The sequence below is a fragment of the Labrus bergylta genome, chromosome 21 (assembly GCF_963930695.1).
Source record: "Labrus bergylta chromosome 21, fLabBer1.1, whole genome shotgun sequence".
Taxonomy (NCBI): domain Eukaryota; kingdom Metazoa; phylum Chordata; class Actinopteri; order Labriformes; family Labridae; genus Labrus; species Labrus bergylta.
The window spans coordinates 12356252-12371801 of NC_089215.1; the positions used below are offsets into that span (position 1 = coordinate 12356252).

Below are 15550 nucleotides of genomic sequence, written 5' to 3' on the forward strand. Positions count from 1 at the left end.
CAGATACAAACTCAAAAGGCCCAAAACAAGCACATCAGAGGACGTTACGCTTCATGACTTTATTTATTTTGTCACATGTATATTAGATATTGTCAAGATGTAATACTGCATATTTTAGGCTTAAAACAGAGAAAATTTAAAAGGAAACACATACACGGTTTTAACATTTCATTGCCTACTAATATACATTTCACATTCACACTGACATTGGGCAACATTGTGTTTCAATATCATCACAAACTGAGCTTTATAAAGTCCTTACACTGTTCTTGTCAGTGTTGTATTGCATTGTGGTGTTTTTAGTGACCAGATTTATATGTTTGTAAGTAAATGCTGGTCAGTCAGTTACATACCATTACATAGTGGACAGAAAGTAAAGAGTTATATATTGTATTTTTTCTCATTAAAAAGGACATTTATTTGGAAGAAAAAAAAAGTTAAGCACAGCGTGAGACATTGTGACTTTAAAACTATATTAGCATTCCTCCTCTTCTTTGTGGTACTTTAGCAACTCTGAAAAAAAAGAAAAGATGACACAAACACTTATTTTACTTTCAACGAAAATTTCAATGTCTTATTCCTGGCATAATTACAAAAAGACACACCAAAGCCAAAATGTGTGACTTAAAAGCTAAACAGTGTTTCCCCTACCATTATATTAGGGGGGCGGCCCGCCCTCAGCTGCATTTAGTGTCATTAGCTCATGAATCTAAGCCAAGCTGAGAGCGAGAAAACCTTTTCCCACATGTGGAAACTAGTGAGTTTGTCAAAAGCACGGTTTCAATATAACAATTTTTGAGCTTTTCTTGGGGGTAATAGATACATTTAATAAACTCATTAAGATAGAACTACAGTCACAGTACATACCTTCTTTCAGTCTCCTTATTTCTTCCGATTTCATTTTAAGTTGCTGTTCAAGAGCAACACAGTTGGCACAACCTGCAATGCAATGTAAATAACTGATCATTTTAATGGTACATTAGATTGGTGAGGCTAAATACTTTATTTATAAGTAAACTTGTTTGAGTTTTTTTATTTGAACTGGTCTCTAACTTCTCTAACACAACACCCTTTTGCTTTGTCTCTCTGCTAAAATTACAGATCTCTCTGGCTTTGATAACAGCTGGAAATATTTGAGGTGATGTAAATACTCAACACAAATATATATAACACAGGTTTAGTCCATTTTTAATGAATTTAGATATTTTAATATGAAGATTGTTTCATTACACTTGAATTCTACATATTGTACGTGTAAAAGAAACACACTGTCCGGTATTCCTGTTGCTGTTGGGGAATTTAATTAACACATATTTCTGGTTTTATTATAGCTGACAAGAACCTTTACCAACACACTTTCTTGATTTCCTTTCTGTGACAGGACTTTTACTGACACACACTTTCTGGTTTTCCTAATGTCAGGGGACTTTAACAAATAAACATGGTCTGGTTTTGATATTCAGACGGGGTCTTTTACTTTTTAATAAATATATATAAAGCCCTGAGTGTGAAATACAAGAAAAGTCTTAATAGAGATTACATCAACTAGATCATTGTGGTAGTTAAGAATTTCTTTATATGAAAGGTTTAACTAAGTGTAGTATCATGATTCCCTCAACCTGTGCACCAGCTTACCATGGGCTTGAGGTTTAGCTAGTGGGGCTCTGTGGCTGGTTCCAGGCTGTTTGAGGACTCTGGCTCTGCTGGCGGCGTCACAAGACGTTGAGGTCTCAGCAGTACCAGTTTGTGCTGCGGCATCTGGAGACATTTGATGAAGAGCAGGTAGCAAAGAAGATAAGTAACCCATGAGACCACTACAGCAGGATTGTTCTACAAAGCGGAACAGCACGAGACAATCCCGACCAACCTTCTCTTTGGGTTTTAGCCGGCAAAGGCCTCTGGCTGGTTGTAGGCTGTTTCAGGTTTTTGGCTCTATTGGCTGCACCACAGGAGGATGTTGAGGCTTCAGCATTACTGGATGGTAATGGAGCATCTGAGAGGAGGAGATACAAGTGTGATGTAGGTCAATTATGCAAACACCTTCACAACAACTGGTGTGCAGTTAACTTACAGGTGTTTCGACGTAGCTCATGCACAAATACTAAAAAAAACACGCCTGAATGATGGCAAACAACATCAACATTTACCCATTTTCCTCCTCTTTGCTGCTACTTGCAAAGCTTCAGCCCGGCTTAAGGGATGCTTCTTCGCTAGTGAAATCTTCGTCGCTGGGCTAATTTCTGTTTGTATGTAAAGAGTTTGTTAAAAAAAAAAGAAAAGAAAAAAAGATTCATGTTAATTAATAATTTCACCGTTGGCACTCAAGAAAGAAAAAATGGAATGATACGTTTACACATAACTTCCCACTATCACTTATCAAGAGAATAAGAATAAGCAAAACAAATGTCTAAATTGTGAAGTGTTGTTGATGCTCATTAGTCACTTACTATTACATTTTGCTTTTTTGCAATTGGTTATATTCTTTAAAACCACAGTGAACCCCAGTGCAGAAACTGAAAAGTAGAGGGAGTGTCAGACTCGTAGAAAGCTTGAACATTGATACATATGAATATTTGTTGGACAGGTTTACATGTAGCCATGTAGCAACACCGTTACATTTCTTAACATTTCAAAATAATGAAACTGCATTCTCCCTGAGGCTCGATTCGCTCTGATACGTTGTGTTTGTTCACTCAGTTATAATCAGCCAGACCAAACTGAAACCTCTGTGCTTTGAGAATCACTTCATGACTGCTCTATTTGTCGCTGAATGTCAGAATGAACAAGCAAAGCACGATGAGCAGTGTTACCACAGAAGGAGTACCTGCAGGCGCCCGCAGTTTTTCTGTGCCTGAAGAAGTTGGCGATGCTGGTGCTTTGCTTCGTGTTGATGGCGGCCTGAGACCAGCGGCAGCTCTCTGGACGCCTGATGGCATGCCTACCGCCTGCGGTTTCCGCAAGCCATAATTGGGCTTTTTGGATCCTGAGTGGAGACAATGTGGATAGAGGACATTCACATTTCTTGATCTATTTTTAGATCTCATTCATAAAAGGAGGTCCTAAATGTGCACTTTCAATGAGCTATTTTGAGTTTGTTTTGATGCTTTACAAATCAGATTGTTATTATTTTACAGAGCGCAATTTTAAATGAAGAAAAACAGTGAAATGTCTAAAAGTTATTCATGAAACACATTTTTACATTGGTTTGAGTGTATCATGCTGTCGATATTCTGACATGTATATTCTTTATCATTTTATAGAATAGAATGTACGTTTAATGAGCCTAAACCAAAAACATAAAACACAATGCCCCACCTGTTGTTGTGGCCCTCAAGTTGTAGGCGCTTGATATCCCTGTAGTCTTAAATACACAAGAACAGAGGATGTCATGAACAGAGAGCCTTGATATGCAGTCAGTGTTTGGTCTGACTGATTGTATAAAAAAAAAAGTCATGATACTGAAAAGGCTACAACAAACATTTACCACTTGGGGTGCATCAGAAGCTGCAGAACTCCTCAAAGCTTCAGTCTGCATCTTCTGTCTCTTCATCTGCATGCCGGACATCAGCGGCTCAAACCTTTCTGGAAGTGTGGAGGCTGGTTTGTACTTCAACAGGTGGGATGTAGATTTGGATGGAGGCAGGAGAGATCTGGCAGCGGGCTTGGTGAGGAATGTTTTTCTGTCGCAGACAATGTTGGAAGGAATGTCTGATGTCACCTGACAGTCTGGCTTACTGGGAACGTCCCCGTACAGCTTCTTCGTCGCCCCAAGGATTTTGCCCGTCTCTCGTTCATTGTTGAAGTTGAACACTTTACAGTTTGGCATTGGTGTTGAAGTTATCAAAGCGGCTGCTGCTAAATCTAAGGTGTCGTCCAAGTTGAATGTGTTCCCTTTGCTGCCGTCCAAATCTCTGCTTTGATAGGCTGAAGTGTCAGAAGGACTGTCTGTCATAGGCTGCCCTGATTGTGAAATATCCTTAATCCCGCATTTCGATTCACTAGAAGCTTTCTCTACAACTGGATCCACCTCAAACGTGCTCTCAGGCACACCGGCCACCTTGGCATTGGGATCCGTACCAGCTTTAGAGCCAGTCTGTTCAGATGTTTCAGGTGGCTGGGGTTCAGGAGTCGGGTTTTTAGGGCTACTTGTTGCATCGCAGACCTTCGAAGAAGACGGCTTGTCCATACTGTTGTGGAGGGAGTCGCTCGTTTCTGACAGAGTAATCGTGTAGTTCTGCTGAGGGGGAGGTTTGGTATCGAAAGTGTTGTTCTGGAGGCAGAAAGTTCCAGCCGCAGCTTCTCCTAATGTAGAATTCCCACTGGATTTTTGTAGAGAATTCCTATCAAAAGTGGCATTTGGCATGTCACATGAGACATTTGTTTTTACAGCCGAGCAACTTACCACGAGGGAGTTTTCAGTTGTGTTGCTTGAGAGCGAAGAAGCCTGACCTTTGGCCTCACTCTCCGCTCTGGGACTGTTTACATTCGATGGGGGAAGATCCAGCGTCTTATTCTGAGGCGTTTGAGCCACGCCGCTTAAACTGCTTGAGGAACTTCGATTGGCCGACTGAGCAACAGTGAACGTGTCGTTCGCAGACCCGGCTGTTTTGGGGCTTAGGCTCGACGCCCTGGCATCGTGGCTAGTATGTAGCTCTCGGGCATTAGAGGTCACAACAGGCTCACGGTGTAGTTCAGAGGTTACCGTCTTTGAACTGGAGTCACACTGCATGTCAGAGGTGGAGAACTGTGTCACAGCACTCTGAACAGACGTGTCACTGGAGGAGCTCAGGTCACGTGTGACATTAACAGGATGGGTTTCAAGAGTGTCCTCAGCTGCTGTGTGAGCATCCATCATGTTCTGCCCGCTTGGCTCCGTTGAAAGCCGACTACTTTCTGAAGCGTTGCTCACAGAAATATCCCGAGTTAGTTCAAAGGAAGCTTTTGTTCCATTTCGCACTCCACACTTAGACGGTTCACTCAAAGAGCTGCTGGTGTGTGTGACGTTACCTTCAAGAGTATTGGACAAGTCCACACTTTGACTCACGTCGACCGTGGCGGGCTGTGCTGCGATTTGTCCGCCGAGGTCAGTGGAAGCCGCGTTGCTTTCTGAAGCTTCCGCCGGGGAAATATCCTGTGTGATGTTCATGGAGGACCTTTCTGCTCCTGGCGACGGCTCAGAATCCCGCGTAACATCCAGGAGAGTAATTTCTGGGAAGTATCTGTCATCCAGCCAACGCAGGGGAGCGAAAGAGCTCTCAAGGGGGTCATGCATCTTCACGTCGGGCATCGGAGTGCTCGTGTTTAAACTAGTGGAGGCAGTCAACTTGGAGGGCCGGTGAGCGGTAAGCGGGGAGCAAACAGGCCGGGCTGTGACGGGCGAGGGAGGCACGCTGTCAGGAAGAGCCGAATCATTTCTTGTCACTTGCATCGTTGAATCACATGTCACATCAAGCAGAGTAATTTCTGGCAAATATTCGTCCTCCAGCAAGCTCACAGAAGCATGGGTACCAACCAATGACGGCCCACAATGGCTGCTTAAGAAATCTGGGTGAAGAAGTCGGTTCGAACTGTCATTTGGTTTTTGACTGTTTGCGTTACCTTGTTTTGACGACACAGGAGACCGACATTTATTGTTAATATTCAAGTATTTTAAAATTGGTGTTAGAGCAGACTGGAGCCCGGAAAGCCGCGACTTTGCCTTGCCTCCGCCGTCGCTGCTGCTTGTCGGAGCTGGTGTCGAAAAGGCGCAAACGTCAGACAGAGGCGGACTTCCTCCGCTTGGCTGTGTGGAGGAATATCCAACCACATCGCCGAGCTCTGAAGACTCGGCAGCGGTAGAGATTTCAGGTGGAATATTTTCCCAGTCATCATCAGCATTGTGATTTTCCTCAATAGATGAGGTTTGCACTGTCGTTTCATTGGCCATACTGGTCTAATGTTCTTCTGACGTAAACAAAGGGTTTCTTGGTTTGAACGCCAAGGAGCGACACTCAGACTTCCTGACACATATTTTAAAGGCGTCGTCTCAGATTCCTCTGGCCTGCAGCCTGGGGATAAAACAATACATGAATGCAACGATATATAGATTTGTAAACCAACAGAAAATGAATCGTCAACTATTTTGATCCAAGATGAATAATTGTAGTCATATTTTAAGCAGAGAAGTCAAAGCTTTAGTGGTTCCAGCTACTTCAGAGTGATCATTTAAAGCTTTTTACGACACTTTGGAGAGTCTGCGGGTAAATCTCGCAGCCGTAAAATAACACGAATGACTCCCACTCTTCTTGCTTGTTAGTGGAATTTGAAGAACACAATAACATCATCTTAGATCAGGGATGGGCAACTTCGTTCACAGCAAGGGGCCACATTAATTTAATTCTCACTGCCAGAGGGCCAAATTGTAGGATACAAAAAACAATTACAGTCGATTATGTCTCAAATTTAACTCAACATATGGCAGTGATCAAATATTATTATGGACATACTTCTGGTTTTCATGATGTCATGGCATATTCAGTCATGTTTTCTTCATGTTTCCAAATTAATTGATGTGTAAAAATTGACCTGAGGGCCACATTGAGGGTTGATAGGGGCCCTGTCTTAAGATTTTAAGTAGGTCACAGATATGAAAAGCCAGTTGGTAAAACGGATACTGTATCACTGATTTAATGTAAATAATGATCACACTAAGACACTGCCAAATAAACTTCACCATCAGACGACCACAGACGTCTTGAGTTTTTAGTAGCATCACTTATGGTCTGTCAGTCCAGCTCAAATAGTCTCAAATGAAGCAAATTCTTGCATAGCAACGTTAGTTTGTCGCTCGTCAATGTCTTTGTCTTACCTTTCAGACTTCAGTGACAAAGTCTATGTCTGTAGCTGTGAAACCCTCGTGTTTCGACTGCGAATATTCATCCACACAAACTTTGAACGATGTCATAAAGCATCGAAAAACTCGCGATCGAGCCACTGTTTGCGCCGCTCTGGTTCAAAAACCTCCAAACGTCAGTGTACCTTAAAAGCATTGGACGATCCCAACCAATCACAGCGCTTGTTGTAGAGTTCTTCTTCTTGAGTTAGGCGGACACGACGCATCAACTCATCCACGGAGAATTGCTGCCCTCCACTGTTCAATTAAATAGTATACAGAGCAGTGCTGTGCAGATATTACACCTGGTTTCCTCATCTTATTCATCTAGATTTAGCTGAGTGGAACCATTTTTCTCCTGCTGATGCCAGATCTCTGGACAGTTTCCTTCTTTGTAGTGTAATTCTTCTTGCACTGGAAAAAGGATGTGTCACACTGTGTCAATGCTGACACACTCATATTTTCCATCAGGGGTGTTTACCTGTCAGAGGCAGCCCCCTCCTCAGCCGTGTTGTCGAGTTGGTGATTCCCATTCTATTAAACAGTACTGCTGTCATGGGTTTATTTAAAGCCTAATCTAAAAATCTGCTGAATTTAACATTCAATTAAATGATCCGATTTCTACATTAATTTATAAGTTCTGGCTTTTCTCTTTGCTCAGTTTAATCAGACTCCAAATGAGATCAATATTTAAATTCAATTATAAATAAAGTTATGTTTCAAAATGTTTAAAATGTCATCTTTTCAAACATCTTCTCTTTAGTTGTCTTGTATTATGTTTCCTCACCCCTGCTAGGTAGAAACACGTTCGGTCAAAGAAAGCCCCATTTCTTTTAGGTTCAACTTTATTACAAACATTGAAACATGAAGTACATTTCATCAGTGTTTAATTTGATACATTCTTTATAAAAGTAAAGTACTCTATATAATACATTTTAAATATTCACAACAAGGCATTATCATTCATCTTTTGTCTTAGTCTTTTGTGGTTTTCTTCAGTTTTGTCTTCAGCTCAGACATCAGAGGATTTCCAAATCTAAGGAGGCAAAAGTAAGAATTACAAAATAGTTCCCCCTTTTGAGATGAATATAATAATGTCCACACTGTTATAATTTACCCTGGGTGTCTTGGTGGCATCCATTTCGGCTTGTGTTGTGCCTTATCTTCTTCTGGAGCAATGCCCTTTTCCTCTGGCTTTGTCTCAGGCTCCTGTTGATATAGTTACATTTTAACAATCTACATGGTACATCAACATGAGAGAAAGTTGGTACTGAAAGATAATAACGGTACCTGTGCGTCACTGTCTGGGCTATTTTCATTTCTCATCATCTGCTTTGTCTTTTTCAGAACAGGAAAACCAGCACCGAGCCCTACAAAGCAAAAACAAGTGTGATCAACTTTACAGATAAGGAAAAAAAAGACACTCAGAGAAGTGGCTTTCCGTGTGTTTAAAGTGACTTACCAGGAAGTTTTACTCCAATGCCAATGCCTCCCAAAGGCACACCTGCAGGAACTTTGACTGGCAGACGTGAAGCAGGAGTGGGATCCACCGAGGGCATATGCAGCAGGGAGCGGGGATCTTTTGGTGGTCTGACTCGAGGGTTTTTCACAGCGATTCTTGACCTTTGCGCAGAAAAGTCGAGTACAGAGGCATCCACCTGTCAAGATAAAAATGTGTAAATTCATTCTTTTTAGGTTTTGAATACTTTTTGAATGAATTTATGATTATGGTTATATATAACTGAAACAATACCTCAATCTGATCTCCAGACTGTTGTGCCACCTCTGTCCCGGTAAGTCCTGGTAAAGAATCATCTGTCTCTTCTGTCAATCCAAGCTGTTTTTTCTCAAGTAACGTCTTCTCTGATTGGGTTGAGGTGTTGTCTTGTGAACCAGATTCAGATGACTCAATACCCTCCTCTGACGAACCCTCTGATTTACTTCTCGAACGGGCTGAGTCAGTGTGTTGGATTTCCTCTTGAGAATCAGACGCAGTTATCTTAAGAGTCTCAGTTTCAACTTTTGTTTTCTCTAGTTGGAAAAGAGCGCCCACTTCTGTCAATGATGTCACATCTGCTTCAACAGCGGTTTTAAAATCCGTCACTTTGCCATCAATCTCTTTCTTTAATCCATTTTCCTCATGCATTTTTTCCCGTGTTTGATCTGATTCCTGATCTTGATGTCTAACCTCTTCAGAATCTCTCTCCTCAAGGTGAAATCCTGTCACAGATTCCTCATCTTTTAGATATAACTGTCTTGCGTCAGGGGTTTCCTCCATCATCGTATCCTGGGATCCAGAGTTGTGTTCTTGTGGAGACAATTCTAAGATGTTCACGGATTCTGACACATTCACCAACATGTCATATGTGCCTTGGACTGTCCCAGGGCTAGCTGATTTCAGTAACTGCGCCTCACTGTTTTGTGGGCCCCATTCATTAAGGGAATGGTCGGAAAATCCAGACTCTGCTGTTGATGAAGACATCTCTGTATCACTCACTAATTCACATTCCCTTGGATTTGACTCCACAAGCTGCTCTGTATCCTGCTGTGTTTCTTCCTGTTTCGATGGCTCTAATCCTGGGTTCAATTGTGGCCCAAGCTCATGCCCTTCTTGATGTTTTTCATCGTCCTTGGACAATGTCTCATTACACATGTCGAGGATCTCCTCATCAATTACATCTTGAATTGGACTGATTGAGCGAACCGTTTCTTCACCACAACTCCCCTCTGATTCCATCATTTGCTTTTGCATTTCATCTGTTGATATCATACACACATCATGTGTTGGTTTGGACTCGATTATCTCCGATTCATGAGTTGCTTCATTGTCAGATAGTCGATTTTCTGTCTCTAGGGACTTCATAGATAATGTAAACTCTGAAATTAAATCATTATTTTCTCTGGTTATTTCAGCTGCCATACCAGCAACCTGCAGATCAAATATTTCAACCTCATTTTTGTTCTGCATCTGAACTTCTGCTGCCTCCTCCTCCTCAACTTTATTCGCTTCCAATTCTAAATTGTTGCCTGTATCTTGCAGAGCCGTCTCTTTATTTGATGACAGCTCAGTCTCGACAGATTGTTTCACAAATCCAAAGGGAGGAATATCATCTTGTACACCGGATGCTCTATTGCTGTTCTGTTCTGTTTTCTTAGCGTCCACTGATTCTTGAAACCTTGTCTCCGTTGTCATCTGTTCTTTAGCCTCAAGGGGTTTTAGAATTTCTTCTCCCACCAAATGTTCTGTTGCTTCAAGACCATCTCCAGCAGCATCAGCTTCTTCAGAATCAAAAGAATCTTCATCTATTTCCACCAAAAGCTCTTCATCTGGTAGATCTTCTTTCTTTGTCACGCTCAAGCCTGTCTCGAGTTCATTTTCTGAGTGTTCTATCCCAGTCTTCATTTGGGCAACCATAAATGTTCCGTCCTCTTCCACAAACAAAGGTCCTGGTTCTTGAGCTGTTGGTTCAACTAGTGGTTTACCTGCTTCTTTTGTCAATTCGGCACAAACCAAAGCAGAGTGTTTCTTAATATCGTCTTTGCTTTCTTGAACCTCCTCCATATGCTCTTGCACCAGTAAACAGTCAGCTCCACTGCTACGTCCACTGTTTTGAAGGCTCTCCGGCTCTTTGTTCTCCACCTCTTTTTGTAATTGGCTGCTCTGGACTTCCTTGGAGTCTCCTACTTCCAGGAACCTTTGTGTTGTATTTTCATCTGGTCCTGGCTCATTGTTGTATTCAGGAACTCCCTCTTGTGCTTCCTCACATGTTGGAGGATTAAGCGCCGGCGACACATCAGACCGGCCTTCAAATATACCCTGGGGAATATTTTGAAACTCCCAGCTTTCTTCCTGTCCAGTCTCACCTTCAGGTTTCACAGTAGCCGAGATGGCTGTACATGCTCTTACCCCCCAACTTTCTTCAGTGTCTTCTTGTACTTGATCTTTACCAAGATGCATCTCATCTGTTGATATCATACACACATCATGTGTTGGTTTGGGCTCGATTATCTCTGATTCATGAGTTGCTTCATTGTCAGATAGTCGATTTTCTGTCTCTAGGGACTTCATAGATAATGTAAACTCTGAAATTAAATCATTATTTTCTCTGGTTATTTCAGCTGCCATACCAGCAACCTGCAGATCAAATATTTCAACCTCATTTTTGTTCTGCATCTGAACTTCTGCTGCCTCCTCCTCCTCAACTTTATTCGCTTCCAATTCTAAATTGTTGCCTGTATCTTGCAGATCCGTCTCTTTGTTTGATGACAGCTCAGTCTCGACAGATTGTTTCACAAATCCAATGGGAGGAATATCATCTTGTACACCGGATGCTCTATTGCTGTTCTGTTCTGTTTTCTTAGCGTCCACTGATTCTTGAAACCTTGTCTCCGTTGTCATCTGTTCTTTAGCTTCAAGGGGTTTTAGAATTTCTTCTCCCACCAAATGTTCTGTTGCTTCAAGACCATCTCCAGCAGCATCAGCTTCTTCAGAATCAAAAGAACCTTCATCTATTTCCACCAAAAGCTCTTCATCTGGTAGATCTTCTTTCTTTGTCATGCTCAAGCCTGTCTCAAGTTCATTTTCTGATTGTTCTATTCCGGTCTTCATTTGGGCAACCATAAAAGTTCCGTCCTCTTCCACAAACAAAGGTCCTGGTTCTTGAGCTGTTGGTTCAACTAGTGGTTTCCCTGTTTCTTTTGGCAATTCGGCACAAACCAAAGCAAAGTGTCTCTTAATATCTTCTTTGCTTTCTTGAACCTCCTCCATATGGTCTTGCACCAGTAAACAGTCAGCTCCACTGCTACGTCCACTGTTTTGAAGGCTCTCCGGCTCTTTGCTCTCCACCTCTTTTGGTAATTGGCTGCTCTGGACTTCTTTGGAGTCTCCTACTTCCAGGAACCTTTGTGTTGTATTTTCATCTGGTCCTGGCTCATTGTTGTATTCAGGAACTCCCTCTTGTGCTTCCTCACATGTTGGAGGATTAAGCTCCGGCGACACATCAGACCGGCCTTCAAATATACCCTGGGGAATATTTTGAAACTCCCAGCTTTCTTCCTGTCCAGTCTCACCTTCAGGTTTCACAGTAACCGAGATGGCTGTACATGCTCTTACCCCCCAACTTTCTTCAATGTCTTCTTGTACTTGATCTTTATCAAGCGATCTCTCGTCTACTACTGAAATGTCTGATAGTTTATTACCAAACCGTTCAGTGATCAATGCGTCATAGCTTTCTGTTGGGAAATCATCTGTGTCTCTTATTTTGATTTGCAGATTGACTTCCTTTGCCACATCCTCTTGCTCTCCATTTGTGTGTTGCTCAGTTTTAGCACACAGCACAGCTTCATCGCTGAAACTCTTTTGGTCGTTTAAATGGGGGTCTTCTTTGCTGTCTTCTGGCACTGTTTCAGAGTTGTCTTTCTGCTCCAGTACTTTATCTAAAGCCTGGTTTTCTTCAGCCACATTCACTTTTTGTTCCTTGATGACAGCTTCCTGCTCTCTCTCTTCCATTGTGCTCTTATCCTCCTTCTCTTTCACATCCTCAGATGTATTGCTCATATTTCTGGGAGCCATCACTCGATCTTTTCCAACAACTAGCGCAATAACTAGTTCATCATTTGACCATTTTTCACTTGCTGAGAGCTGCTTTTCATCCTGTACTGTACTTAGTACACCCTGACTGTTTTCCACTTCTTGGTGCTTCATCAATGTCTCTGTCTCGTTTTTCTGCATGTCGTCCTCTTCTATGTGAATCTTAAGTTCCATTTTTTCAGGACTAAATTCTGTGACTGAGCATGATTTTATCTCAATGCCGCCTGCCTCCAAATCATGTTCATTATCTCCCACCTTGTCTTGGATCTTTGTCTCTGTTTCCTCCATTTTTTGAGGAACATCTGATTTCATTTCCCTCTCTGATTCACCTTCAGAAACAGCCAAATCTTCACTCGTTGCATCACTTTTAAGCATCTGTGACCTCGTGTTTACGCGTTCGTCATATTCATTGTTTTCTGCTGTCTCATCTTGTCTGTGAGTGTACAGTTTACGATCTACTTCTTCGTGTTCTTTTTCATCTTTCACCACGAGTAGCTCTAAATCATCACATTCTGTTTGTTTGAGTTCCTCCCCTCTGGTGTCCTCTTCTTCCACAGAATCTTTCCTTTCAGATTTGTACTGCATGGTTTCTACATCGGGCCCTAAGTCAATATCTGTGGTGCAAAGATCCCAGGCAACAGCTGGCCGAGATGTGCCAAGCAGAGATGCTGGGGCAATAAGTTGTTCCTCATCGACCTCCCTCCGGGTGACTTCATCTTCTAAATGGCTACACTTTGCAAGCTCGCTGTCAACTGCCGACTCCTGGGGGGAGTTTGGTTCGTTGCTAACAATGTTGGCCGGCTCTGGTCTGAGCAATCTGTTAACAGCTCCAGTTAAATAGTACTGAGAATGAGATAAAAACATGAAAGGGAGACTTATTGATGTTTCAACATTAATTCAGACTAATTTACCAAATCATTTCTAATGCAATTGGCTGAGCAGATTCAAATCTACTAATTTGCCTTTCATTATTTTTCCTCAATTTGAAAACCGTGTATATATATTGTCTTTGTTTTTCAAAAACACCCTGAATTAATATCAAAATAATATGGCCACAAGCATTTGATCATCTCTGTTGACATGCATTTCCCATACCTATTTTTTAAATTTGATGCTGTTGTTTGTGTTTTGGTAACTAAGGCACATTTTTATGTAACATAGGAGTATTCACGCAATGTCTTTTCAGCTGACCAGCAACAGTTTGGGGAAGTTCCTTTTCCTGTTATACCATGACAATGCTTACACACACAATGCAATATCCATAAATGGCTTCTGGATTTGTTGTGTTCTTGACTCCAAGCAAAACAATCACATCAGATATGGTTCCTTTTATACATGCACTGACTGGTATCTAAGCTGCAGTGCAATCAGCTGTGAACACAAAACTGACATCTTCTGAAGTTCTATTGAGCCCTTATATACGTCATTACAGAATAGTTGTATATGTTTGGAGTATCTTATTTAATGCAACCTGATGAAAATACTTAAATCATTTTAATCTTGCTTTCCTCAAAATGGCTCTTTATTTGCTAAACGTCTTCGAGCTAGCTGCTAAATGTGTCTGTTGTTTGGTGCTGGGCAGGTAGAGCACAGTCAGCCTGGTTTCAACCCTGCAAATCTTCTCAGTGACTCAGATCATTGAAATGAACTGAAACTAGAGATACTAAAATGGGCTGATTGAGAGCTGATGAGAACTGCATCACAACAATATCTAATTATATTGATAACAACAGAATTTAAAAGTCAGTGCTTCCTAATTTCTCCTTTTTGTTTCAAAAAAGCCAGACGTACGATGACACTGAAGTTGCAAAATGTGCAGTTTTATCGACAGGACAATTTTTAAGTTAACATAGAAAAATAAGTGGGAAATGGGAATCAACAACTTCTTTTTAACTTAACACAAATGATTTCACAGAACTCTCTAAATTCAGATTCCTATTTTAAAGTTAGGCTATTTTTCAGAAGAAGGAAGTTATGAGGAAATAAAATGACCTTTAAAATCAAGTTCTGCACACCAATTAAAAACATAGTCAAACAGCTGTGTTATATGTGTGTGTCCACATAGTTCTAATATACTAATGTGCATTTGAAACCTTAAAAACAAGTTTGTCCACGCTGTTCTTCATCATTAAGGGACATAACAGTGCAAACTGCGTGTGCGTGCGTGTGTGTGTGCGTGCGTGCGTGTGTGTGTGTGCCTGCGTGCGTGTGTGTGTGTGTGTGTGCAAGATGCAAAGAGAGAAAGACAGGGGGTGAAGAACTATAGGATGAGATACATTATTAACCCAAAATACATTGGCTATGTGTGGTTTGCACAGGAAGGGAGAAACCCTCAATCCGCATCCCACTTCCCTTTTAAAGCATTTACATTGTAGTTACAAATGTGGTTTTGAGTGACGCTCACCCAAACGGTCCAGAAAGTTCTCTCCACCCTGCCGACAACGGGACTTTCGTTGTCCATCCTCAGATCTTCGTCCCTGGTGACTGATGTGCTAATGTCCTCTGTAATTGACCGTGAAAAAGCTCAAGGCTCCGGACTGTCGTTAAGTGTTAAACCGAACACCAGGAACTCGACAGCATGCCCCGTCCGGCCGTCACGGTTCAGTTCCTCATACAGACACATGTCCGGTGTATCATAGTGAGGAAGAGGCTGATTAACACCGCTGAGTTACCGCAGCACTTGAACTACGTGTTGCTGCAGAGCTTGGTGATGCACTTTCCCACAGTCTAAAAGGTCCGACCACAGAAGTGATGGGCGATAAATTATTCTAATCACGATGGAAAACTAGCACGAGCTCATAACTGAGGGCTTTTCATAATGACTGACTTAGAAACATTTTGTGACTGTTATTGGACCAAATTCTTAGCACACAAAAAAATAAACCTATATCAACAGATAACAAAATTCATGAGCCATAGTAGATATCTGCAATTGAATTATTTCAAGTCATAATTCTTGTTGTATAGGCCCTATTTGAAATTGGATGTTACCTGTATAGCCAAATGCGGATACTAATTTCATTATACAAGTCACAATGTAGGCCTATTTCTGATATTCATAATTACATTTTGGATATCTCTCATTTTAG

The 15550-nt window shown here is 41.6% G+C and overlaps 2 protein-coding genes across 3 annotated transcripts; both read right to left on the reverse strand.

Annotated features, from left to right (window-relative positions):
• Positions 1-44: 44 nt before the first annotated feature.
• On the reverse strand, positions 45-7002 carry LOC109987855 (serine-rich adhesin for platelets). Of its 2 annotated transcripts, XM_020639108.3 has the most exons (10): positions 6848-7002; positions 3485-6047; positions 3316-3361; positions 2825-2983; positions 2448-2513; positions 2148-2240; positions 1868-1993; positions 1636-1758; positions 868-939; positions 45-513 (listed from the first exon to the last, which is right to left on the reverse strand). In XM_020639108.3, the coding sequence occupies exons 2-10, from the start codon at positions 5924-5926 to the stop codon at positions 476-478; spliced, it is 3165 nt and encodes a 1054-aa protein (XP_020494764.2). In that variant the 5' UTR covers positions 5927-6047; positions 6848-7002; the 3' UTR covers positions 45-475. The 2 variants fall into 2 exon arrangements, with proteins under 2 accessions (XP_020494764.2, XP_020494771.2); XM_020639115.3 differs by lacking the exon at positions 2448-2513.
• A 696-nt stretch (positions 7003-7698) lies between these two features.
• Positions 7699-15284, reverse strand: si:ch211-136m16.8 (myosin heavy chain, skeletal muscle). Its single transcript, XM_065949317.1, has 6 exons — positions 14866-15284; positions 8625-13304; positions 8334-8529; positions 8162-8241; positions 7989-8080; positions 7699-7907 (listed from the first exon to the last, which is right to left on the reverse strand). Exons 1-6 carry the CDS (start codon positions 14920-14922, stop codon positions 7847-7849), a joined length of 5166 nt encoding a protein of 1721 aa, XP_065805389.1. The 5' UTR covers positions 14923-15284; the 3' UTR covers positions 7699-7846.
• Between the last annotated feature and the right edge of the window lie 266 nt (positions 15285-15550).

Excerpts from the sequence above, each read along its gene's own strand:
- si:ch211-136m16.8 (XM_065949317.1), bottom strand. The coding sequence starts at position 14,922 with ATGGACAACGAAAGTCCCGTTGTCGGCAGGGTGGAGAGAACTTTCTGG. Across the intron at positions 13,305-14,865 it reads GAACTTTCTGGACCGTTTGG|TACTATTTAACTGGAGCTGT; the intron begins GTGAGCGTCACT and ends TCTCATTCTCAG. Across the intron at positions 8,242-8,333 it reads CATTGGAGTAAAACTTCCTG|GGCTCGGTGCTGGTTTTCCT; the intron begins GTAAGTCACTTT and ends TTTGCTTTGTAG.
- LOC109987855 (XM_020639108.3), bottom strand. The coding sequence starts at position 5,926 with ATGGCCAATGAAACGACAGTGCAAACCTCATCTATTGAGGAAAATCAC. Across the intron at positions 2,514-2,824 it reads AAAACTGCGGGCGCCTGCAG|TTTCTGCACTGGGGTTCACT; the intron begins GTACTCCTTCTG and ends TCTACTTTTCAG. Across the intron at positions 940-1,635 it reads AGCTAAACCTCAAGCCCATG|GTTGTGCCAACTGTGTTGCT; the intron begins GTAAGCTGGTGC and ends ATTGCATTGCAG.